Source organism: Chelon labrosus (assembly GCF_963514085.1).
Source record: "Chelon labrosus genome assembly, chromosome: 18".
Lineage (NCBI taxonomy): Eukaryota > Metazoa > Chordata > Actinopteri > Mugiliformes > Mugilidae > Chelon > Chelon labrosus.
In genome coordinates, this window is record NC_140351.1 from 19,704,854 (window position 1) to 19,729,048 (window position 24,195).

At 41.3% G+C, this 24,195-nt stretch overlaps 5 protein-coding genes across 6 annotated transcripts in view; 3 read left to right on the top strand and 2 right to left on the bottom strand.

The window, feature by feature from the left end:
* Window positions 1–216: 216 nt before the first annotated feature.
* On the top strand, window positions 217–1,348 carry LOC311503296 (arylamine N-acetyltransferase, pineal gland isozyme NAT-10-like). The gene has a single exon (XM_084565940.1). The coding sequence runs from the start codon at window positions 234–236 to the stop codon at window positions 1,077–1,079; it is 846 nt and encodes a 281-aa protein (XP_084422066.1). The 5' UTR covers window positions 217–233; the 3' UTR covers window positions 1,080–1,348.
* Window positions 1,308–14,593, bottom strand: LOC311503295 (E3 ubiquitin-protein ligase MARCHF6-like). The gene is made up of 25 exons (XM_084565939.1): window positions 14,232–14,593; window positions 13,650–13,749; window positions 12,254–12,327; window positions 11,818–11,961; window positions 11,176–11,248; window positions 10,848–11,016; window positions 10,344–10,533; window positions 8,698–8,759; window positions 8,555–8,587; window positions 8,371–8,422; window positions 8,167–8,225; window positions 7,987–8,067; window positions 7,800–7,868; window positions 7,416–7,490; window positions 6,267–6,401; window positions 5,949–6,169; window positions 5,534–5,671; window positions 5,040–5,262; window positions 4,125–4,194; window positions 3,775–3,956; window positions 3,411–3,545; window positions 3,211–3,300; window positions 2,804–2,936; window positions 2,537–2,672; window positions 1,308–1,853 (listed from the first exon to the last, which is right to left on the bottom strand). The coding sequence occupies exons 1-25, from the start codon at window positions 14,248–14,250 to the stop codon at window positions 1,766–1,768; spliced, it is 2,751 nt and encodes a 916-aa protein (XP_084422065.1). The 5' UTR covers window positions 14,251–14,593; the 3' UTR covers window positions 1,308–1,765.
* A 1,485-nt stretch (window positions 14,594–16,078) lies between these two features.
* cmbl (carboxymethylenebutenolidase homolog (Pseudomonas)) lies at window positions 16,079–18,322 on the top strand. Its single transcript, XM_084566206.1, has 6 exons — window positions 16,079–16,187; window positions 16,460–16,674; window positions 17,100–17,207; window positions 17,363–17,505; window positions 17,578–17,669; window positions 17,747–18,322. The coding sequence occupies exons 2-6, from the start codon at window positions 16,460–16,462 to the stop codon at window positions 17,924–17,926; spliced, it is 738 nt and encodes a 245-aa protein (XP_084422332.1). The 5' UTR covers window positions 16,079–16,187; the 3' UTR covers window positions 17,927–18,322.
* Window positions 18,323–18,378: 56 nt separating this feature from the next.
* On the bottom strand, window positions 18,379–22,271 carry cct5 (chaperonin containing TCP1, subunit 5 (epsilon)). Its single transcript, XM_084565760.1, has 11 exons — window positions 22,051–22,271; window positions 21,570–21,630; window positions 21,189–21,353; window positions 20,792–20,990; window positions 20,349–20,541; window positions 19,839–19,988; window positions 19,633–19,752; window positions 19,296–19,481; window positions 19,062–19,199; window positions 18,785–18,965; window positions 18,379–18,687 (listed from the first exon to the last, which is right to left on the bottom strand). Exons 1-11 carry the CDS (start codon window positions 22,153–22,155, stop codon window positions 18,560–18,562), a joined length of 1,626 nt encoding a protein of 541 aa, XP_084421886.1. The 5' UTR covers window positions 22,156–22,271; the 3' UTR covers window positions 18,379–18,559.
* Window positions 22,272–22,461: 190 nt separating this feature from the next.
* The window catches only part of mtrr (5-methyltetrahydrofolate-homocysteine methyltransferase reductase), a 34,579-nt gene continuing 32,845 nt past the window's right edge, over window positions 22,462–24,195 (top strand). The window contains exons 1-3 of one of the 2 annotated variants that reach the window (XM_084566014.1): window positions 22,462–22,578; window positions 23,693–23,837; window positions 23,997–24,150. In XM_084566014.1, the coding sequence (XP_084422140.1) occupies window positions 23,694–23,837; window positions 23,997–24,150 (298 nt within the window). In that variant the 5' untranslated portion in view covers window positions 22,462–22,578; window position 23,693. Of the gene's footprint in view, window positions 22,579–22,985; window positions 23,150–23,692; window positions 23,838–23,996; window positions 24,151–24,195 lie in introns of those variants that run through there. The other variant, XM_084566015.1, reaches the window with a different exon arrangement.

Sequence of the window (24,195 nt, forward strand, 5' to 3'; positions counted from 1 at the left end):
AGTATTTATTTACTTTTGTTGATGTTGTTTTAGCTTTTAATTAATTTTTTAACTCATTTATTGTTTTTTGTTTTATGAAATTTGATATGACAATGTGAATGTGAATATATACATTTTTTGTTAATTGGCTTACATCGCTTTCGGCTTCCGTAGTCGTGTGGGCGTGCTCAACAATAATTTTCCAGTTTCTACGGAAGTAAAAGTGACAATAGGTGAGAGTGAAATCTGTGCCGATGGACGTGGAAAAGTATTTGTTACGCATTGGGTTCGAGGGTCCTGCAGAGCCCAGCCTGGAGGTGCTACGGTCAGTTCACACCTGTCACCTGCGCTCTGTGCCGTTTGAAAACCTCACGGTCCACAGCGGCGGACAAGTCCGTCTCGACGTTCAACTTCTGTACGACAAGATCGTGAACCAGCGCCGAGGTGGTTTCTGTTATGAGAACAACTCCATTTTCTCGTGGCTGCTCACCAGACTGGGCTTCCAGCTCACTCTGATTTCAGGTCAGGTGAAGAATCAGATCACCGGTCGTTATGGGCCGCCTTATGACCATCTGATCATAGTGGTGAGCATTGAGGGCCGGAAGTGGCTGTGCGATGTCGGGTTCGGGGTTGCCGGCTTCAGTGTCCCTCTTTCACTGGAGACAAGTGGCCCTCAGGAGCAGGGCCACAGAGTGTACCGCTTTAGAAAGGACGACAAGATGTACTTTCTAGAGTGGCAGGAGGAGGAAAACAGAGGAGCAGATGGAGACTGGGCAGAGATCTACAAATTCACCCTTGAACCTAGGTGTAGGGAGGACTTCACTGAGATGTGCCAATACCACCAGACCTCCCCGTCTTCTGTTTTCTTCTGCAAGTCCTTCTGCGTTGTTTTAAAACCATGGGGCAGGCTGACTTACATTGGCTACAAGCTGATCACCACCACATTTCCAACTGAAGCTACAGGAAGTGTAGAAAGGACAACCAGGGACCTTAAAGAAGACGAGATTCCTGGTGTACTAGCAGAGAAATTTGGCATTATACTTCAATCTCCGCTTAAACCCAAGGATGAGCAAATCACACCGCCCCCAGTTATGTATTGATCATGCTTTCATTTGGGTACAATTTCATACTATTACTATGTGGGAAAATAAGCAATATTCTAATTGAGTCACACAAAACAATTTAAACAGATGATCCCTGTGTAAAACAATATTTCCGTAAATCTGCTGAACATTGTCTCTTCCTGATCTTTGCACTTGAGAACCAGATCCACATCTACTTGCTGAACACCAGCACTGATCTTCTAAACACATGCAATAAAACAGATAAATTGTCATTTTGATTTAATAAATTATACATACACTTTTAAGATGTACAATGGTCATTGCATTAAACCACATTTTTCCTTTTTTCTTTTTTTTTTTTTTTTAAGACAAAGTCTGCGTTCAAAGTATTTACACATGTACAATTATCAGGCAGAACTTTACAAAGCAAGGCATGAATGACAATACAGATGTTGAGCTTCAAATCAAACCTTCACCCCTCCTGCCTACTGCGGCCATCTGAGGGGGATTACTCAGCTGTCCAATGATTATAATACATTTTTCCCATCCCTTCTTTGACGGGTGTGAAAAAAAAATTGAACGACATCCCCTGACTCCACCGGGATCCACAGGAGATTCAAAAAGATTAAGGACTGAGGACTGGATTGAAAATCAAACATGATGAGGAGGGGGGGTAACAGGTGCAAAAAAAAAAAAAAAGTGGCAAAGTGTAACACAAACATTTACTCTACGACAGGACTGGGAGGTGGGACTGAGCTTGCTCTGCCAGCTTTCCGTTCGTAGTTGACAAGCCTCTGACCAACCAGGTACCTGCAAGGACGGAGATTATTATTTTACTGAAAGGACTTTTTCTATGCTTTAAAGACTACAGATATTTACAGATATTTAGATGTAACCACAGTATTTCCATAGTTATTGACACAAATGAATCACACATTTAAAATCAGTTTTAAATATAACAAATAGGTTTGTTTTATACAATTGTAGGATATTATTACTGCAACCATACAGATACTGTCCAGAATAGGACAGACACCCATTTCGTGATCGCTGAGAAAAGAGTTAAGTTGTTGAGCCATCTCCCTGCTATTTGTCCAGCCTGGTCTGCTTTTGGCAAGGGTACGAGGGCTCTCTGCTTTCAACTGTGTGCTAGACCAGCAAGCTAAAGTTAAACCTGCCTTTCAAAAGACCTGTTTCTATTAGATTTCTTCTTCTTTTTTTATTTTTTGGTCAGTTTTAACACTACTGTGTTTGGTATTACACTCCGCAGGGTAAAATTGTTTACTACGACAGCACTTCACATTCTACTTGCTTTCCACAGTGATACTGCTGCACAGAATGATTCCTGATTTTCTAAACTATAGTGTGACTGAGGTCATAAAAGAATATGTGTTTGTTCATTGCGTGTCAAAAAAGCTGTCCTTTCTAAACAAACTGTTCTCACTCACTCATGATGAATTGTAAAACACGGGTCTAAGCTAAAAGATTCTCACTTGTCGTTCTTGATGTGTTCATAAAGACGTTTGAACTGTCGGATCTGGAAGGACAGGATGCCGACAAGTGAGACCACCATCAAAAGGAATGGGTAGATTCTTCTCTGCATTAGAATCTCCATCTCGGGTGTAACTCCTGCAAAGACAAAGTATAAATTCATTCACTCATATATTATTTCAGTCAGACAGTCAAAGGGACATTAGGTCATTGAAAGAGAACTGTATACTGTAAAAGTGATGCCTCTGCTTTGTTAGTCTGATACTCACCTACAGCAGGTACCACCCCGGCAGCGATCACATACGGCACACACAGGGACAACAGCAGGACTGAGATGACAGGAGCTGCCAGTTTACGGATGATGAACTGGAGATCGATGTTGCGAATCCCATTTGCATAAACCTAAAAAGAGAATCAGAGTAACCTATTAATGACAACAGATCTTTAATGCAGATTTACTGACTGGAACACAAACATCTGCCTTGCTTCTTTTTATATTTCACAATAAGAAAACGTGAAATATATATAAAACACACACACACACACACACACCCAGTAGAAAACATGTTTTATTCATTCAAGAGATTATTAGCCTGTTTACACTGACTCTCTAATAGATGCTTGAGCTAAAAAGAGTACTGCAATGCTAAAAAAAAATAAAAAATGTAAAACCCACCTGCTCAATAACAGTCTTCAGCCACCACTGAGGCCCCATGAGAGTGATGGCAGCAATAATTTTGGCATGAAGCACACCAAGAGCCCAGTCCTGCAGATCAAGAGATTTATATGAATGTAAGAACTCCTTAACGTATCTCGCAGGTTTCTGCTGGGAAACGAGTTCCAGAACAGCAGCAATGAGCATATACACAGTCATACCTGCCAGGGATAAAAGAGGGGTGTTTGGTCCAGGGGCACCCTGAGAGGGGCCACAATGACCAGTTCAAACAGCAGACCCAGTAGCAGCGGGATGACTCCAGCAACCAGCAGAGCCACAACGAGAGTCTTGAGGATCTACGCACACAAGTGAGGATCACATAATCATTATGTTATACGATATTACTTCTAGGAAGATGGTGGCAAATTTAGAATATTAACTAATGAGCTTGTAATAGGTAACCATCTGCTTGACAAACTCTCTGGATTCAGGTTCTGCTCTAGACGGACTAATAGCTGGAAAGAGCAATTAATCAGCCCAGATTAGATTGCTTGCATACAACTGAAGCTGCTTACTGATACTTACCATGAGAGTCCACTCCTGGACTTTGCGCATTATGACGGTGCGTCCCTGCGGCATCCAGGCCAGCAGAACAGTGATTCCGCGGATCGACAGCCAGCAGACATACAGCCCGCATGCTGCTGTGTACAGCTCATGGATTTTGGAATTTCCTGTCCAGAAGGACATGAGCCAGCGGCCGGTGAATACTGAAATACACACACACAAAAAGTCAACAATATTTCCAACTGTGCAGCAGTTGCAAAGAGATAAAATGAGAGCAGTGGAACATATAAAAATACACCTTTTTTAATGGTTTGTGGGTGTAAAGAGTGCGAAATGATCTGTGTCTTTAGCTGTGTGCAACCACACCTTACCTGGTAGGGTTAAGCACACCAGACTGGCCACTAGCAGAGTGATGCACATGAATGCTATCAGCAATACAATCTGAGGAAAAGAGGACACAGTTTAGAACAAGAGCTACAAGATGGGATACAGCTCACGACAAATCTCCATACTCAATATAAACCTGTAAAAATGTAATTTTATATACCCATTTTTATAATATATAAGAGATTTAGTGCATGGAGATTAATCTCTTTACATGAAGGGTGTAAAAGTGGAGTTGTACATGCTCAGATGTACAGTATGCGATACAGAGGGCGTTGGCACATTTCTAAATTTGTCTTAAACCCACAAATAATAGGTGGCACGAGAAAGTCTTTTTTCAAGAGTTGTTTTATGTATAAAAATAGCCTTGTGTGTTTCTTAGCCTGGTGTAAAGGTTTGACGTTCAGATGTATTATCACTACAATTATCTCTGCAACTCTTTAAATCCCTGCTGCCTGCAACAGACACCCCTGTATAGCTGAGGATATTTATACATTATCCTCCCCTTCTCCAGCAGGCTTAGTAAAATGTACAGCTGCACTCGTAGTTGCGAGGAGAGATAAGTGCACAACCGCTAGCTTTTCACCATCTTGCTGGAACTGACATGGCAGATTGTGGGGTTTTGAGGGCCACCAACTCATAATAATTTTAGTCTGTAATAAAGGGAATAATTTTTTTGCATAGTGGACAAATGGACACACAATGCCCCAAACATAAAAGAAAAACAGTGACCGTAAAGTAGTTTTTAAACAAGTTTTGCGTTTTAAAACTACCACTAACCCATTTTTCCAAAATTTTGAGCTCACCCAACCTCATGAAGACCTCTAGCTCATATACATATGCATCTAAAGATCTTTAGATGCACTGAAACAGTAATGCATGTTTGAATCCGTAGGGCTCACCCTAAACGGGAAGCGAAGGGGTCGGTGGTAGGGCTGGAAACCCACTGGTCCCCCTTGTTGCAGGATGGCCTGATGAGCTGCATGCAGCCCCTCGCCAACAGCTGGGGCAGGGTTGTTATTGTTGTTATGGTGACCGTGTGGAGGGTTGTTATTGTTGTTGTTGTTGACAGGCTGGTTGGCATCATTATCTTCCTGCTCACCAAGGAGGTATGAGTGGAGGTCTCTGGAGACAAGGAAGTGGTTACAGACAGTCAATATTCCATAATATGTCAAATAGTTTTAAATTAGCTTCACCGGTTTCTGGTTGTTAACATAACAAGCAAGTTTCAGGAGGAGTTCCTATTTAAACCTCAGACTTCCCACCAGTCCCCGAGAACTGAAGAAGCCACTCGGATGAGTTGTGAAACGTCTTCTCAAAAAAACTCTACAAGTCCAGTTGCCTTTTTGAACCTTTTTTGGATAGTTTTAAAAAGCCAAAATGTATTCAAACTTACAGTAAATATCCAGCACTGACGGTCCAGGCTCTGACCAGACCTTTGAGCCACTGACGAGTGTGCCCCTGCTCAAGAAGAGCAGGAAGCACGACCTGTAGTAATAACAACTCCAACGACAGCTCACTGACTGGTGCATCACTGAGTGAAAGGGTCAGAAAAACACACGCCGCTAATCAACAGATGTTGTGCTTTAGAGTTCTGTTCTCATTCAATTAAAAAATGATTTTTCGACAGTCATATGGATACAACACTTAATCAATCTGTGTACAAGACTGTCAGCATTTCCTCTATTGCTCAAGATGTACTGTGTCAAGATGGTGTTATCATTTAGCCTGAAAAGGAAGGGGTATCTCAGAGCATTTCTGAGATACCCCTTCCTTTTCAGTACTATAACTTTGTTACATCTGCTGATTACCTGTAGAGCATGACGTTGTATGGGAGGAAGGTGGGCAGCAGTAATTTTATCAGCCTGATAGGCAGCCACAGCATGAGCAACACAATTGAGCCGAAGACAACGACAGAAAGGATGAACCGCCGCAGGTGTCTGTAGATGGGCAAGTGAATCATCTCCTGCACCGGGTTAAAATCGGGGTCATTGAGGTTTCTCAGAAACCACAGCACTCCGGGTCTCAGCACCTGGTGGAAAAAAAGAGGTGTTTGAAGTAGACCAACTTTTTTTCTCTCGACCTCGTAAGTCGCAACAAGCGAAAGTTGGCGTTACTGTTTGTCTTACCTCTCTCAGAAGGAGGATGAAAGAAGCAAAGTAGAAGACATACACCATTCCCACAAGCCAGTGCAGAAACATGGTAGTACCAGGTGCTGACTTGAAACTGAGTTCTCTGTCTTTAAGTGAGGCATCAAACATCTCCTGCAATTGAAGAAAGTTATAGTTTCGTAGATTCGCTTTCAGTGCTGGGTCCAAAATAAAACATGCTTGTGATTTGACTTTGATAAATAAATACTCATGAAAACTATGCTATTATTATGATATCTGCACACGATATTTAATTAACAGATCAAACTAAACTTACTGAGTTTCTGAAAGTAAACACTTTAAAGGATTCTGTTTAGACATCTATTTAAAGTCCCACTTTGAATATCGTTTTTGTGCTCATGTATTGTTGTGCCCATGTTTTTTACTTAAATGGAAACTATATTTCTTTTACATATGTATTATAACTTCAAAAAGCAAGTCTGTAACAAAGCCAACAGAAGCTCAGCACTACTTAATTCTTGAGTCAAACTGGAAAATGGAACACAGTGTATTCTTCCACTCAGTTCACTTTCAGGTCAATTAGATCCTTTTCACAGGTAAACACAGCTGTAGAGCACGAGAGACGTGGTTCCTTTCTTTGTAAACTTAGGAAGGTCTAGGACATGCTCAGAAAAACAGATCAGGTGGCTTGCAGTGCTTTGAACAGCTGAGCACATCTAGGTTCTGGCTTGAGGCAGAGAGAGATTCGGTTCCCTGCATTTGTGCTAGTAAACGTTAACGCATACAAATTCCCTGAAACACAGGAAACAATCATACACAAAGAAAGTGCCAGTCCAACCACTGGGGCACATGGTATCCTTTCACTATCCCAACCAGTCTGTTCTCTGTTTTTCTGTGTAAATGAATGTATCCTGCTTTTGTGTCTGTGCTGGGTTGCTCTACTAAAAGTCAGTTGAAAGCTGGCTGACAGAGCCTCTGTGGGGACGGTACCACCACGTATACTGGTAAAGTTGCACGCGCAAAAAAAACAAAACAAACAATATTCAATGACATATCATAAGCCAAACAAGGCACATGGTGGATGGAAATACATTTGAGGAAGGAAGGAACTCAGTTATTCAAACATACAGACAATCAAAGAATGAAGAGGAGGAAAGAAAGTCTTACCAAAGAGCAGATGTCAAGCCACCAGCCACAGATGAGTGGAAAAACACCAATCTCCACAACAACCAGCAGAGAGACCTGTAATGGAAGTAGAGGCTTCTCTTAATAACAGTTCACACAATATCTTAACATATTTAAAAGTTAAAATCTCTATAAAAAGGTACATTTTAATTAATGTAGGGCATAATTACACGGCTGAGAGCCTAGCAAATTAAGTATTTATCTTAATTTCTAAGTCATACTGTGTTAAATGATTCATTCTGTCCATGATTGTGAATAAAAAAATCAGTTTTAAGTTCGTCCACAAAATGGGTGAGTACTTGTTTGTATTTTTATCAAGGCCACAGTCTACGTAACAGATATTAGTAATGCGGTTAGAGACGTTACCTTGACAACAATGTAGCAGACTCCCAGGAGACGCCTTGAGCGCTGGAACCTGACCAGAGCAGCCAATCCCTAAGACAACCATTAAGGATCAACAACCTAATCTAAAGCATGGGCGCACTAAACAGATTTAGTTTGGATTGAGCAGTGATTTTTAAAGGGGTATTTTTGTTGTGCGGTGCAAGGATACATGACACAGGATGAGCGTCATGGCCAGAAGTATGTAGCCCACAATTGTTGTGATTAGGCCCTCGAAATGGGAAGCCTGCACCTAAATAAAAGGACAAAGTTGTAGTCAGTAAATAGGAAATATAATTCAAGGAATACGCCATTAATTGATAAAGCTCCAGAGAATAAAGCGGTTTCTTACATATTCTTCAAAGCCAAGACCAACCACAGAGAAGTGCCCGATGTGGTAGGGACAAAATGCTGCATGAAGAAAAAAGAAAAGAAAAAAATGTTCACTTTTCTATAGCTACATAATAAATCATTAAGTATATATTTGTATGGAAAATAAAGTGAGTGTGCTGCTGATCTTGATGCTTAGGATACATCCTTATTTTATTCAACTTACCGAAGACCAGGATGAAGAGTGTGTTGAGAGACACTACCCAAAACACATGCTCCTAGAAAACAAAGACACTAATATTTATAACTGAGCCATAAAGTATTAACACTTTACAATATTACATGCCTCACTATAAAGATTGTTACAGACAAAGGACATAACGTATTCTGAATTTTACAGTATGACTTACCAAAAATACCAGTGAACCATCCAGGCCAAGCATCTAAATGAGAAATTAAAATACCTGATATGTTAATATGCACAGATGTATGACAACAGGGGCTGTCTGTTAAGAATGGAGGTGTTTGGAAATGAGTAATGTCACTCAGTTACCCTTTCCCAGGTGAGCTCCTCTGCTGCTCTGTCCCACTCCAAAGCATTCCAATTCATATCATCTACAGAGAAAGATAGCAACATGAAATACTGACAGTGCAATATCACATATAAACATCACTGCCAACAGAAATTTCAGTTGCATCATGTTTGTGAGATGTTGCCACAGCATTGTACTGTGTGTCATGCATTTGTCCAGTTTAACATCTGGGTTGGAATAATCATGTACAGCCATGTTGAAGCATGGGCTCCAAAAAGCCGCCACCTGGATTTAACTAAGCAAATAGTTACGAGCCTCCTATTGGATAATTACTGCATGGGTGATTATGTTTCAACTGGCAACAAGTTATTTAACCCCAACTGATGCAATGAGTAGCTTCCCCTTTCTTAAACAACCATGTCTAAAGACACATCCTGTGGTTGTGGTAAAGATGTTAGTCTGTAGGAGAAGGGTCGAATCATTGGCATGCATCAAGCAGAGAAAACATTTAAGGAGATTGAAGAAACTACTAAAACTGAGTTAAGAACTGTCCAACGCATTATTAGAAACTGGAAGGATAGTGGGGGACCATCAGCTTTGAGGAAGAAATGTGGTAAAAAAAAATCCTTAAAATCCTTAAACTTAAACGTTTGGTCAAAGAAATCATCACAGGAGCATAAAGATTGGACTCTGGAGCAATGGAAGAAGGTCATGTGGTCTGATGAGTCCAGATTTACCCTGTTCCAGAGTGATGGGGGCATCAGGGTAAGAAGAGAGGCAGATGAAGTGATGCACCCATCATGCCTAGTGCCTACTGTACAAGCCTGTGGGGGCAGTGCTATGATCTGGGGTTGCTGCAGTTGCTCAGGTCTAGGTTCAGCAACATTATGTGCCCAAAGAATGAGGTCAGCTGACTACCTGAATATACTGAATGACCAGGTTATTCCATCAATGGATTCTCTGATGGCACGGGCATATTCCAAGGTGACAATGATCATCAGGCTCAAATTGTGAAAGAGTGGTTCAGGGAGCATGAGACATCATTTTCACACATGGATTGGCCACCACAGAGTCCAGACCCCATTGAGAATCTTTGGGATGTGGTAGAGAAGTGTGCACAATGCAACACGGCATGGAAATAAATCTTGTGACATTGCAGAAGCTTATTGAAACAATGCCACAGCAAAGGCATTGTTGTGGCTTTGCTGTTATCAAAGCTAAAGGCGGTCCAACGAAATATCAGAGTGGGTGACCTTTTATTTTTTGGTGGCGACTTTTTTTTTTTGGCCAGGCAGAGTAATATAATTAATGAAATAAAACACTAAGATTTGAATGGTATGGGTAGCTTTGACATTTTATTATTTCACCCAACTTGTTTGTGACATTCTGATAAAATAACAAACAAATGAAGGTGTTATCTATGCTGTAAAGCAATGCAATGTGATATTGTTCATTATGGAGTTTCTCAAAATAAAGACCATTTCCATAAAGCCTGTTTTAAATTCTTCATAACTTTATGCTAATAGGCCTAATTTGTGCAGTGAATTAAAATGTAATTGGCTGGTGAGTGTGACGTCTTGGGGACGTATTTATTTTATATTTACATTTTGATTTCTTAATATGCATTAAACTATTAAAAATATACAAATATTTAAAAAAGTTCAACCTTGTGCTCCGTTGTTGGGGTCTGCATCCTCAGCAGCTGCCCCCTCCTCTTCTTCTAGCTCTGGGTCATCACCCTGGTCTGGGGGGACATCAGGGGGCTCAGGCTCTGCCTCGTTCTGAGCTGGAGGATCAGCAGGGGCCGGCTGGGCTGCAGGAGGCTCATCAGCTGCTCCTTGGCCTGCAGCTTGTGCCTGAGAAAACAAGATGCATGGCTTTAATAAAGATAATCAACAGTAGCAGGATGACGGATGTATGTGTTATGGTAGGATATAGTATCAAAACACACAGTGATAGAAGATGCAGCAATTGGTTCTATGTTTGATGTCTGGGTTAGACTGAATAACTCCTATACGTAATGTAAAATAAAACACATTACTTGAAGATGTCTACATTAATATATGGATCCATATATATTAAACCACTGCCCTTTGCACCCCAGGAAAATAAAACTGTGTTGTGTTTGTCCAGTTGTGCAGCTCATCTTGTAACCAATAAAGCAGCGTACCTCGTTGGCTTGTGCAGCCGCATTCGGTGGCTGTGGCTGATGCTGCTCTAACCACTGGGGGGCACCACCATGGACTATCTGTTCTCTCAGCCAGACCAGACTGATGAATGCGCACAGGGTGCAGGTAACCACGAAGCAACCCTGTAAGCAATCTGCAAGCAGGTTCTCCCTGCAGGTAGAAAAACACATATTCAACCAAGAGGAAAAAATGTCATGCAGCCTATTTGCAAATGAGGAGAATAAACAGGTAAAACAAACTCGCTCTCATGGGGTTTACATAGCTTTCATGTAGCTGTGTGTAGTGAAGGAGAATTTCGTTGTCACTTACGTAGAGAGCATGTCCAATGGCAGTGTCAAAAGAGAGCTCACAGAGCCGGTAAAAAGACACTTGTAGATGCGACCTGAGACACAGACAGCAGATAAATTAACTGGTGTTATTAAAATACATCACTGTTGACAAAATTGGTCAGTGGGACAATTTACATAATATGCGAGACTTATATACACATCTAACCTGCATTTTTTACACTGAGAGGGATTTTCATATCTTGTACTAAGCACAGCATTGCTTGTTATGTAATGGTACTAAAGCTGTAAGTCCCTTGATCATTTCAAACAATAAACATGAGCTAATATGTAAAGCTTATGTTATTGTCACTTCATTAGTAAGTGTATTATATGACCCTGAAGAAAGACTGTGTTTCTCTAATTGCACTGGGCCTGGATGGTGAATGAGGAAAAACATTTAGAGGGTCAGCAATTAACGACAAGAATTTGACGACAATTGCTCTAAAATCTATCAAGATTGTCAGTTACACTACAATACAATACAATATTGTATACTGCTTTGATTATAAAATGCCATGATAAACGTAACAAGCTGTGCAAGAGATGTAATCCCGTATCTGGGACATGATCCCTGCATTTAATATAGTTTATTGTTGCATTTATGTCTGTTGATGTCACTTACATGCAGTAAGAGGAACCACTCCGAGCCATGCAAAAGCCACCAGTGTGTAATGGAACCAGTAGCGGATGGCGGTGCCCACACTTGTAAGCAGGCCAGCACAAATGTCCTGGATGGGCAGGCGTGAGGGCATATCTGGGGAGTAAACTGAAGTAGATAGAGAGAGAATGTGAACCAGGGTCATTCCAACAATCTGTTGTGTGTGGGCGTCAAGTTTCTCTTTACAGTCTTGCGGGTCATTTATTGAAGAATATAAATTCAATTGCACAACTGTATACCAACTAAAGAAAACAGAGAAACTACTTTCAATAAATTAATTATTAGAGAAAGGACAGGTACAAAATGAATCATATGGCCTCATCTGTGAGGCTTAAGTAGGAAATTTAAGGTTTACAATATAAAAAAAAGTTGACAATCCATCAACGTCACAAGGACTTACTTGGTGTGAAAGCAAATCTGTGCTTGCATAATTCACAGTACTCCTTCCTGCTGTGCTTCAGCCACTGGACCAAACTGAAAAGCAATATTTCAAGGTAAAAATTAAAGTAGAATTAAACTATGTAATGTAAGTGCTGAGTGTTTGTCTGCTTTTAATATGGCAGATAATATAAAGAGCAGATTCTCACGCAGACGGACTTATTTCAGTCAAGTGTAATTTTGCATGTGTACACCCAGAAAAACATACAGGAAAAACAAAACAATGACTTTCTTGAAACACCCATTGAATGCAACAAAAAATAAATAAATAAATCAGTCGAGGATATGAGTTCTTAATTTATAAAGTTTAATGAAACTGGATTAAGCCACTGAAATAAACTTAACTACATACTGTCACTACCAACAACTCTTGGACAGTCGACAGTCTTGGTTGCAGACTTTGTCAGACAACGTGCTGTTGGTCTTTACATGGACACCCCTGCCATGACTACACATGACGCAATGAAGACGTAGGCTCAGTCGTGAAGACCTTTCCAGGACCTCTGGACCCAGAACACACTGACTGTGAGCACCTACCACGCCTCGGTCATGGTAGCAGCTGATGGAAAAAGGTACGTTATCAACTTTTTCCTGAGGTGATTTGCGCCTGCATACATGTTACCTATGTGACACGGGCTAAACTGCGGGGTTTACAACTAGGTTACGTAAAGCACTCACTACACCACCTGATTCCGACAATATGAACGCATTAAAGAACAATTCATGAATAGAACTGTCCGCATTTTAATTACCACAGAAAACAATCCACACCTGGCCTTTATGTCTGTCTTCCAGGGATTTCTGTCCCCCTGACACCGACACTCACACGCAAGAGTGCACATCGTCTAAACTACCTCGTCTGGTATTGTATACACAGTGCAAACACCACACCTAACATTCTGGGACACTATGTAACACCATAAACTCTCTTTTTTGAAAATACCAAGTACTCTCTTGGATGGAATTATTTAAAATGCTGTGGTCATGTGTATAGAACCAGGATAGTAAAAACAATGTTGGAAATTTTTCTGAAAACATGAGAAACATTATACTGCACCCTGTTAGTCAAAATCATCAACAGTATGTTCATGTAACACGACACTATTGCGTTCTGTTCTTTACAACTGCACATGAGATATATTGTGAGAGAAGGTACGAGGGAAGCTGCTGTTAATGAGGGTTTGGGATCACTCAATGCAGCACGTTAACATGAGCTCCATTACTCATACCAGGGACAATGGTGTTTTTGTACACATCTAAATATGTGGTAACAGGTTGCAGGTTGTGTCAAGATTTTTCTTCACATGGTCACAGTAATGACAGCTGTCATTTAGGAAGAGACGTCCGAACACACTCACCATTCCTGGTGGATAAATTTGATGCTGCCGGTGCAGACACAGGGGTGGTACAGAGGTTTGTCTGGGGTCCCTTCAGAGCGGCACACACGACAAATATCCGCTGTGCAAACACAGTAAACATGTGAATGAGTATGATACCCGGAGTCAATGCCAAGCAAAACTTTTGGAGGGGTGGTGGTAATTGTCATACTTCAGATAGAGTATTCAAGAGTTATAAAATAGATACAGAGGTGGGTTCCAAGACAAAACAGTCTCTTCTAAAGGGGTATACAACAAGAGACTGATTACATCACCTGTAACTTCTGGTTCTTTCTACGCTAACAACGACATTACTTCCATTTACTACAGCATGACCCCCATCCTGAACTCGACTGCATTAGAACAATGTTTAGCAGTCATCTTCAGTTGTTCATGTTTAACATCACACAGCAACTACAGGCTAAATTAAACTAAGCTATTCAGCTAAAGTTAACATTAGCAGGCCAGCTCAGCAGTGGGCTTGATTCGCGGTGATGCTCTTGAAAGGCTAACGCTAGTTAACCATCGTAGAGAAGGAAATACGAAACGTCTATAATTATTTACCTTCTTCGGCAGTGTCCATGATGTTAGCTAAACACCAGTCACAGTTTCGTCCAGGAGTATCTCCAGCAATAGGAGTGAACCCATCCACAACACAGACAATATCGTTTAGCTAGCTATGTTAAGCTAGCAAGACGACTGTATCCTTATGGCTCGGATGCATTGGCAATTATAAAATGGTTTCCCAACAGATGAACACACTTGCTTCGCTATGTCCACTCACGCCCAGTTTAAGTTCGTCGATACACCAAGTGTGTTTATTTCACAGTGTATTTTTAATGTGGAACAACAAACTGGAAACCATCCTCGCTGCTGCTGGAACGGCAGTTTAGCCTGGGAGGCAAACGGCTAGCTACACTCCCTAACGCATGCGCCAACGGCGCTAACGTCACTCCTTAGCCATTCCTGTCACAACCACTGACGTTTTTACTTTACCACAGTGGTTCAGGTTTTACGGCAGGGAAACTTCCACAGCAACTTTTACACAACGCTGGTTGTTTTGAATACATTTAAAATGTACATCTGTATCAACATTAGAGAAAACACTCGGTATTTATTCGGGTTTCCTAGATATTCAGTCTGGGAACTCGGTGTCAAATATTAATACACACTTAACAGCGACATCTGTTGGTTGTTGCTTGAACCAACACATTTTATGTAATTTTTTTGTCAAACCAGTGTTATGTTGGACTTTTAAGTTTTTTTTCATCATGGGGACCAAATCATTAAATGTTTATTTGTTTAAAATCACCACTGTACACTCCTTCACGCCTGCTAACTCATAATTCACAATTATTTTTAACTTCAATTCAGATTTGCATTACCAATAGATACAGTCCTACGTGCGCGGCGGACCAGCGGCGCCGTGGCTTAGTTGGTTAAAGCGCCTGTCTAGTAAACAGGAGATCCTGGGTTCGAATCCCAGCGGTGCCTTTTGAGGGTGTTCGTCAAGGAGCAGAGTAAAGCTATCTATTAATCTTATGGGGATATTTTGCATTAATAATAGGCGCTGACAGACAAATTCGCTATTCAAAAAGGGCAGCCAGTCACTGAGGAAAATACTTACCAAAAATACCAAAAAGGCTATTTTAACACAAAAGAGAGAAAGCAAAGTTACATCGATAATAAAATGCGTAAAAACAGATGTTTTTAGGAAGATGGAGTAGGCAGCAAAACATTAGTTGACCATTTAAGAGTGAACTAGAAAATTAGACTGATGTGTATAAGCACCTTGAGTACCAGTAGGTAGAAAAGCACTATAAATACAAGACTGTTTACCATTCTTGTCATGTTACACTCCTGCAAAAAAAACAATTTTACCCAGCAAACTCATACAAAAACTTTAACCCTCAGTGTGCATCTAATCATGGCATTTCACAGAATTTTTTTCATTTTGCTTCCCGTCAAAAAATCTGTTCTATGGACATTTCTTTGAAGGTTTGCTGGGAAATGTCAACTCAGTGGCATATTTTCTCAATGTTCAATCAATCAATCAATCAATCAATCGAACATTAATTGTTGTTATCAGCAGTGACAGTGTATGCTCTTTGTGCAAAATGCTATGTCACTGTGACGGTGACAATGACAAAGCATAGACCACATGAATAGACCAAAGAGCCCAGTGATTCAAGAACTGGGCAGAGGTGTGAGCTTTTAATTTATCTGTCTAAAATCCAAGCTGACTTTCTGCAGTGACAAAATAGTGTTTGTACGTTCGTTGTGCAAAATGCTTTGTCATTTGTAAAAAAACAAACAAACAAACAAACACCAATAACATTAATATCGGACGTATTAATTGCTTTTATTTTGAAGGTCATAGCAGGAATTACCTCTCTTATCTTGAGTAAACATTACGCAAAATAGTTTTATAATCAGCGAGTTGCAGATCGCCTAAAAGTTTTCGAACCTCTCAGTAGCCTACTTCAGATTGTTTCGCGGAATATCGGAAAACTAAACACGGTATGTACACGATCAATGCAAACACATCAGCATTTCAACATGTTTCAAACACAAGTTGAAATGCTCGAGTGAGAAGGGTAACTGTATAGATACTGGGGGGGGGAAATGTTGTTTGCGCAAAACGCTTTGTCATTGTGTTGGGCAAATGCTGACTGAAGATACGATCTGTGATCGAAGCGCTGCACATAGACGTAAGCTTTTAATGTATGTACCTAAATTCCGAGCTGACTTTTCTGTCTGTCTGTTCCTGCCTGCTGTCATCCGTCTGTCAGATGGCAAACGAAGCCAGGCCATGTCCCTGTGACATCGGTGATCGGATGGAGTACGGAGGACTGGGACAGGAGGTCCAGATAGAGCACTTTCCAGCTTATCTGGTCAAACCGCCCGCAGCGTCTGACAAGGCCATTATTGTCATTCAAGACATCTTTGGGTGGAAGCTTCCCAACACTAGATACATGGCTGACATGCTGGCTGCCAATGGATACATGTGAGGAAAATCATTTTCTTTAAAAAGCAAGACTCAGTTGTATAGACTTTTTGTCAAGAACGCTGTCTTTTGATGGAACTTTTTACAGTTTTGCATGTTAAACAAATATATTGAAATATATTTTACCCTGTCACAGCAAGAAGGTTACGGGTTCGAATCCCGCCTCCTCCAACTGTCCAAAGACATGCTCGTTAGGTTCATTGGTGATTCTAAATTGGTCGTAGGTGTGAATGTGAGTGTGAATGGTTGTCTGTCTCTCTGTGTTAGCCCTGATATAGGCTGGTGACCTGTCCAGGGTGTACCCTGCCTCTCGCCCAATGACAGCTGGGATAGCCCCCTCCTTCTGTAACTGCTTGTCCTGTGAAGGGTCAAGATAAATGAATGTTTTCTCTTGACATTTCTATTTTCTGTTTGCTATTTTCCAGTGCTGTTTGTCCAGATTTCTTCCTCGGGAAGGAGCCATGGAGTCCATCACATGACTGGTCCATATTTCAGAAGTGGCTTGAAGACAGAAAGCCAACAAACATAAACAAGTAACTGAACAGTCAAATCATCATCTGAAACAATACAGTGACAGAAACATGTCAGCGTCAGGCATTTAAAACTATTTTAATATTTAATTGTTCCTAGCCCTGTGTGGATTTCTGACTGATCTACAGGTTGTGATTTTTTTTTTTCTTTCTCCCAGAGAGGTGGATGCATTGCTGAGGTTCCTGAAGGAGAAGTGCGGGGCCAAACGCATCGGAGCGGTGGGCTTTTGCTGGGGAGGGATTGCCACACATTACATGACCTTACTGTATCCAGAGGTCAAAGCTGGAGTGTCTTTTTATGGTATGTCATTCCTCCATTACATGATACGTAATGTCGGTCGGTTTCATGACGGGTTGTTATGACATAATGCAGGAATAATCCGAGAGAAGGAAGACAGCTATGCACTGAAGAACCCTACGCTTTTCATCTTTGGGGATAATGATGATTATATCCCCCTGGACCAGGTCAGTGTGTCGGTGCTTTGTAGCAAATTGCCAAATGACCAGCAGCAACCTGTCCTGACAACCCTTTCGCTGTGCAGGTGAGCATCCTCGAGGCAAGGCTGAAGGAGAAATGCAAGGTGGACTACCAGGTGAAGATATTTCCAGGTCAGACTCACGGGTTTGCCCACCGCAAGAGAGAGGACATCAACCCCGCAGACAAAGCCAGTATCCAGGAGGCCAGAGCAGACATGATCAACTGGCTCAACAAATACATGTAAATCATCATGTGAAAGGCAGGACGTCATAGTGCCTTAAATCATTAATCAGAACCATACATGCCAAATGAAGAAGACATGGGTGCTATTTAGAGGTGGAGATAAATTTCTACTTAGTTGTTGACATTCCACAAGTTTTCTAAGTGTGATTTATTTTGAAATGCAATCAAGGAACTGTGATTTTAATACTGATGAAATCTGAATTTAAAATTGAGCAATAACTGTGAAGCACTTTTGCCTAATGCAGATTATATGGATGCAGCATAGTATTTTGTTTTGTTAATCTATAACCATAGATGTTAAATAACGGGATGTAAGAGATTATCATGCTATCAGATAGGTGAAAGAACAAATCATTACATAAAAACCATGTACACTTAATAAAAAATAAAAAATTCAAGAATTTCATGTTGAACTTTCATTGTATGAAATAAGAACACAAGAGTGCTGAAATGTTAGAGCAACATTTTAATCGAGACTTTGACACTACAACAGTTTGACATTTTGTATCAAATGATAAATAGCAATGCGCAGTGCGGTTTGGACGTGGTGCTCGGGGAAGTGCTGAAAAAAAACAGCTCAGACATTTTTAAGCATTCGAGAGCACACCCGAGCCTTCTTGTGCTCAGGAGGGCTTCAGTCCTCAGTCTCTCCTGGGCTTCTGATGTCGTCAATCTTAAGGATCATCTTGACTACCTGCGTAGCCAGCGAGATCTGCTGCTTTTTGCCAATAAGGGTCTCGATCACATGTTGCTGCTTCATGTCTGAACGGAAGCAAACAAACAAGAAAAAAAGTCACTCAGTCATGCTATCTTGGTTCATCACAGACCATTGTATGATGTCATGGGCAGACTGGCTTACCATTGGTGTTGTTGTGGCAACAGTCAATGCCAAGGAAGGGGTTGCTCTCTTTGACTTGTCTGGCTCTGACCTCTGTCATGGTCTGGATGGGGTTCAGCCCACTATTTTCAGCCAGTGCCATTGGGATTACCTCAAGAGCATCAGCGAATGACCTCATGGCATACTGTTCCAATGATGGGCACTGACAAGGAAAGATAATGAAGTTATAAAGATTAAGGCAATTAACTAAAAACATTTTCATTTTGTTTACTAAATTATGAGTTTTAATATCTCTCACCTTATCTGCAGCCAAGTTAACAGCCAGGGCACATGCAATCTCTGAAGCTCCACCTCCATACACAACGCGGTTGTCTCTAACCAAATTGCGAATTACACACAGAGCATCGTGGAGTGCACGCTTCGCCTCTTCAATGATCTATTGAGAAACACAAAACAAAGAGTGAGTCCCACAGCCTCAAATGAATGTGTGGGGGGAAAAAAAAAAGAATGATTAGGTCACTTTTCTGTTTACCATTTTGTTTCCTCCACGGATGAAAATGGTTACAGCCCTGGTGTTTTTGCACTCCTGGATAACGAGCATGTGATCCTTGGTGGTGCCGAAGGAGATCTCCTTCACCACACCAGCTGTGCCCAGCTTCTCTGGTGTCAGCTCACAGAACCTCGGCACGATGCGGCCTCCCGTGGCTATTGCTATCAACTGCAGAGAAACCACAGTTGACTTAAACACTTCATACTCATTAGCACCAGATGGAAATATATATCAAATACATGATTGATGAAAGTGATGAAACTCAACAACATTCTATTAAAGGGTAACTTTACATCACCACACGGCAAACATCTCTCACCTCAATCTCAGGCCCTCCGACCCAGCGCACAGCAGGCAGCTCACTCTGCAGGAGAAGGTGGTTGGCTTCATCATCAAAGCCCCACTGGCAGATGGCCAAGTTGGCGCCGTTGCTTTTGACCTAAAATTAAAATCTGTATTTAACAAAATGTTCCAACGTGGGATGACCACAACAGTTTGATAATAACAGATTCTGGTGGTACTAACCTGTTGGATCATTTCCTCAAACTTCTCTTTCTCATATTTCTGGAGGGCTTTGTAGTCCTCCACAGAGGTCACATCCAACTTATGCTTGGTTTTGGGCTTAGGTGGCTCAAACGGGCAGGTAAGGATAGCAATTTTAACATCTTTCAGAACCTGTGTGGTAACAGAAAAGTTGTTGTTAGCCCAATTCGTGTACAGTTATCACATAAAAATGCAGTAAAGTACGTTGCAGCAGTACAAACTAAGTAAAAGTGCCCATAGTGGTGTATGAGCTACAACTCACACTCACCTGAGAAATTATTCTTCCAATTTATCGCTACATATAACATGCATGTAGTTATTTGCCCTACAATAAATTGCTAGAATAATCTGGGGATTTTTTTTTATACACGACATCCAACACACATTCAACGTGCCTGCCCTCATGAACTCTTTGATCCCCAGTGGTCAAAGACTTATGTCAAAGTCATTCAGAGTGCAACAGACATCCTTTGAATTTCTCTTTGATCGTACCTTGGGCATCTGGGGGTGGCTGAACTCCTTGTCAACGATGACTCCCTTGATGAGCTGTGTGTCCTCCAGCTTTCCTCCCACCTTGCCCTCCATCTTGATGAGCTCAAAGTCTACATCCTTCCTCTCCATGTCTGCCACAGTGAGGATGGCATTCACTGCAATCTCTGCCATCTGTCTGTGGCACCGGTTGATACTGAAAAACAGAAGGAAAGTATGTCATCATGTCCCGTGTAATGCTCAAAACAGAAACTAAAGAATTGTTGATTATGAGAGAAAGGAGTTTTATAATTCTAAGTGACATTAACAGAATAAGTCCCAGTGTTGTCAAAAGAGCACAGGAAATGAAGTCAAGTAGCGGAGAGCAATCAGACTTTATCCTTGTTAACTGTACTGCATCAACATAATACCAAATAAAGCAACAGTCTTGTCTCCAGATGACTTACACTTTGGATCCCAGTGTTGTCATGGCTGTCTGAATGAGCGGCTCTGTGTTGTTGGGATCGAAGGGGAAGGTCTCTGCCATTTTGTCCAGCTGCTCGATAGCAATACACGCGGCCTGGTCATAACCGTCAGAGATCCTGATGGGGTGGATTCCGCGGTCCAGCAGCTGCTCAGCCTGTTCAAGCAGAGCCCCAGCCAGCACTGAGGTGGTGCAGGGGAAAAAAATATGATCAACTGTAGCTGGATATGGTTGGAACATGGTGTATTGTCTTGACCAGAGGAAGCACATGTGCATGTATGGGTGAAATTCATCCAGGTTTGCATGTTATTATAATCAACTAGATAAACTTCCAGTTATTCCAGCCATTAAACCACACCCCTGATCATCCTTAGCCGTACCAACAACTCCAGTAGTTCCATCACCAATCTCATCATCCTGGGACTTGGACAGCTCCACCATAAGCTTAGCAATCTGGTGGTCCACATCCATCATGCTGAGAATAGTGGCTCCATCGTTGGTGACAGTTACCTCTCCATCTCTGTCAACCATCATCTTATCAAGACCTGCATGCAAAATGCAAAAATGGATAAAGATGACTCAAGAGAACTATAAAAAATGCTATTCTAACTGTACATAAGAATGATTTCATATTTAAAAGAGGTGATCAAACATAGTTTACTACATTGAAGTGCAGCATCCAAATAAGCTCAAATAAGCAACTGTGGCTGTTAAATTCGAATAAAGTATTGCACTCCAACACTGCGTTGATGTGCACTCACCATTTGGTCCCAAAGACGTTCTCAGCGTTGAAGCGACCGCCTTGGCTGCCATAATATGAGACTGCAAAACACAAACATTTCCATGTCAGTTCACATCTAAAGTGATGTCTAACCCTTGATTATTATCCGTAAGAGAGGCCGAAGTTGTAATCAAAATCAGCAGTAATCAGAAAATGGAGAAGTGGCGCATCATCAATGACCATGTAAGGCACAGCCCCGTGCATCAGCATCCACCGGCTGAACGTATTACAGAAGCACATGGGCCTCAGTGTTAGCATGACTAGCTAATAGTTTGGCTAACTGGCCTGATGCTATAGCGCTAAAGCTCATTTTCCCGGTTGAGAATATGCGTAAAACTATGACCGTATCTACCAATACATATCGCCTCAGCTTTAAGTACCCAACGTATTTAACTACCAATACATTAACAACTTGCTAACCAACGTGCCTCCGGTATGCTCTGCTAGCTAGCCCATTGTACCTTCAGTGCGTCAATTCCCGATAACCGTGTCTTCTTATCTTGGTCTTTAATGATGATGAAAGGCCTTCCATATTCATCGAAAGCCAGTGTCCCCAAACTGGACATGTTGACTGATGGATTGTGACACTTGGTAGGTATTAAACGGATAAAACAATGAGTTTAAATGATGAAAATCTGGAGTGTGGCTGAACTGCAAGTCGCACAGGTCTGCCGGCGACTTCTGGAAGGCTCCACGGGCGGGGAGGGCGGAACCAAGTACTGTCAAATCTGTTCTGTCAAACGCTTACACACGCTTTAATCCAAAAAATGACAGCACTCAGTTAACTTGGCAGTTTTGTAAATAATTCAGTGAAATTATTTCAAACTTGTCATGTAAAATATATTAAGGACAAAAGTGAAAACATTTTTGACATATGGTTCCTTCCGATCTCGTTCAATCTCAGTTGCCTTGATCTCGCGTGAATACGACTAAATAAAGTCCCATGGGAAGAACTGGACTGAGTGAATTTTCACAACGGTTTTGTTCAGGTAAAAATCCTTCATCCTTCTTTAAGAACTTCAAACGGCGTGGAAATGTGATTTTAATTATATCCGAATATGTAACCATGGTAAACGGGATACTTTTAGCACGAAAACACAACATCCGGGGATCAGATGTTGGCAACAGGCTTTCTCTGAAGACTGCGATGTTTAAGATTTCAGTTATTAGCTGTCGGTTATTACTTTATCATAGATAAACGTGCTGCCATCTAAATCTGTCTCTATTAAGTCGTTGCTTTGGATATAAAGCGTGTAGTTAGTGTGCTTTCTGTCATTATTTACATCCACGTGCACTCTTATAGTAATTGTTGTCAACGTCAAAATCTGACGCAACGTCCGGGTACTTCAGGGTGGCGTTCAGGGCTGCTGTGCTTCACATTGCTGCGAAGGTTATTCTGTGGCAGTCCGTCTGCCACTTGTCAGATCTTGAAGTATATAGGTAAACCAGGATGCCTGTAAAAAATCCGTTCGCCAGCTGACTGGCTATTTCATTTTTTAAGTGTCTGTCACATCAGCTTCAGCAGTCATGTTACTCCAGCTCCGTACGCTGGACATATTGGTATGTTTTTCACATTTCTTTCAGTACCTCTGAGATAAATTACTAAATACGTTTATTGTGAATAGGGGTTAGGTTAGAAATATTTGAGGAATAGAATTACATTAATACGTTAGCTTAAAGGGGCAGCAGGTACTTAGTTCAATCCCTAAATATAAACTGTGAAAACATTGGCAAATAACGTTTGTTCACCAGGTGGCTCGTATTTGAATACAAGATATGAGTAATGAAACGTTTATGACTGTAGTATTAGGACCTTACACCAACAGTGTTCACTATAAATAATGACTTTTCTTCATCAGTAGGCCCTTTTCATGGAAAACATATCACAATAATTTATAAAAACGTCTGAATTCCATTTAGATTCTTCATATGAAAGGTCCCGGCTGTGTGTATACATGCTTTACGGGGACACGTGAACAGCAGCCATTGTTAATGTGCTTTTTCTGTTATTAAACATGCTAATCTTTGAAATACATCTCATAATAAATGCCATTTGGGAACATCTGAATCTACAAATGACCTCGTTTTTTCTGGATTTTCTAGCATGCCTGGTGAAGTGAAGCCTCGGTTTGTGATCCTGTACGGCTCTCAGAAGGGTCAAGCACAATCCATAGCCGAGGGGGTCGCTGAGGAGGCCGAGGGGCACGGACTGGTTGCTGATCTCAGCTGCTTGAACCAGACCGATAAGGTCTGATTTCACTTCCCTTCCTTTACTTCATGGCTAATTACACATAATAACACATTAAGAACCTTTTCAGTAAATATGACTTTGCTAGACGATTGTATGTGTGTGTATATTAATGCACCAGAAACTCTAGTCACTAATAAATCATATAATTGGTTCCAGTACAATTTGGAGAAAGAGACTGCCCCAGTGGTTTTTATCGTGTCTACTACTGGGGATGGGGAGCCGCCAGAAAACGCTTTTGATTTTGTAAAGCACATCAGGAAGAAGACCCTCTCCACTGACCACTATAAGCACCTTTGCTATGCACTTTTAGGTAAATCATTTTCTGAGTCCGTGATAGCTGTTTTTGTTGTTCATC

Bases quoted from the DNA above. Each gene is read 5' to 3' on its own strand.
- cmbl (XM_084566206.1), top strand. From the start codon at position 16,460: ATGGCAAACGAAGCCAGGCCATGTCCCTGTGACATCGGTGATCGGATG. The intron at 17,208-17,362 runs GTAACTGAACAG...TCTTTCTCCCAG, and splicing joins AAGCCAACAAACATAAACAA to AGAGGTGGATGCATTGCTGA. The intron at 17,506-17,577 runs GTATGTCATTCC...GACATAATGCAG, and splicing joins AGCTGGAGTGTCTTTTTATG to GAATAATCCGAGAGAAGGAA.
- LOC311503295 (XM_084565939.1), bottom strand. The intron at 11,962-12,253 runs GTAAGTCCTTGT...TATCTACTTCAG, and splicing joins CAGATTTGCTTTCACACCAA to TTTACTCCCCAGATATGCCC. The intron at 7,869-7,986 runs GTATCCTTGCAC...TGGTTGTCTTAG, and splicing joins TGACGCTCATCCTGTGTCAT to GGATTGGCTGCTCTGGTCAG.
- cct5 (XM_084565760.1), bottom strand. From the start codon at position 22,155: ATGTCCAGTTTGGGGACACTGGCTTTCGATGAATATGGAAGGCCTTTC. The intron at 20,991-21,188 runs GTACGGCTAAGG...GCACCACCTCAG, and splicing joins TGGAACTACTGGAGTTGTTG to TGCTGGCTGGGGCTCTGCTT. The intron at 20,542-20,791 runs GTAAGTCATCTG...TCTGTTTTTCAG, and splicing joins ACAACACTGGGATCCAAAGT to TATCAACCGGTGCCACAGAC.
- LOC311503296 (XM_084565940.1), top strand. From the start codon at position 234: ATGGACGTGGAAAAGTATTTGTTACGCATTGGGTTCGAGGGTCCTGCA.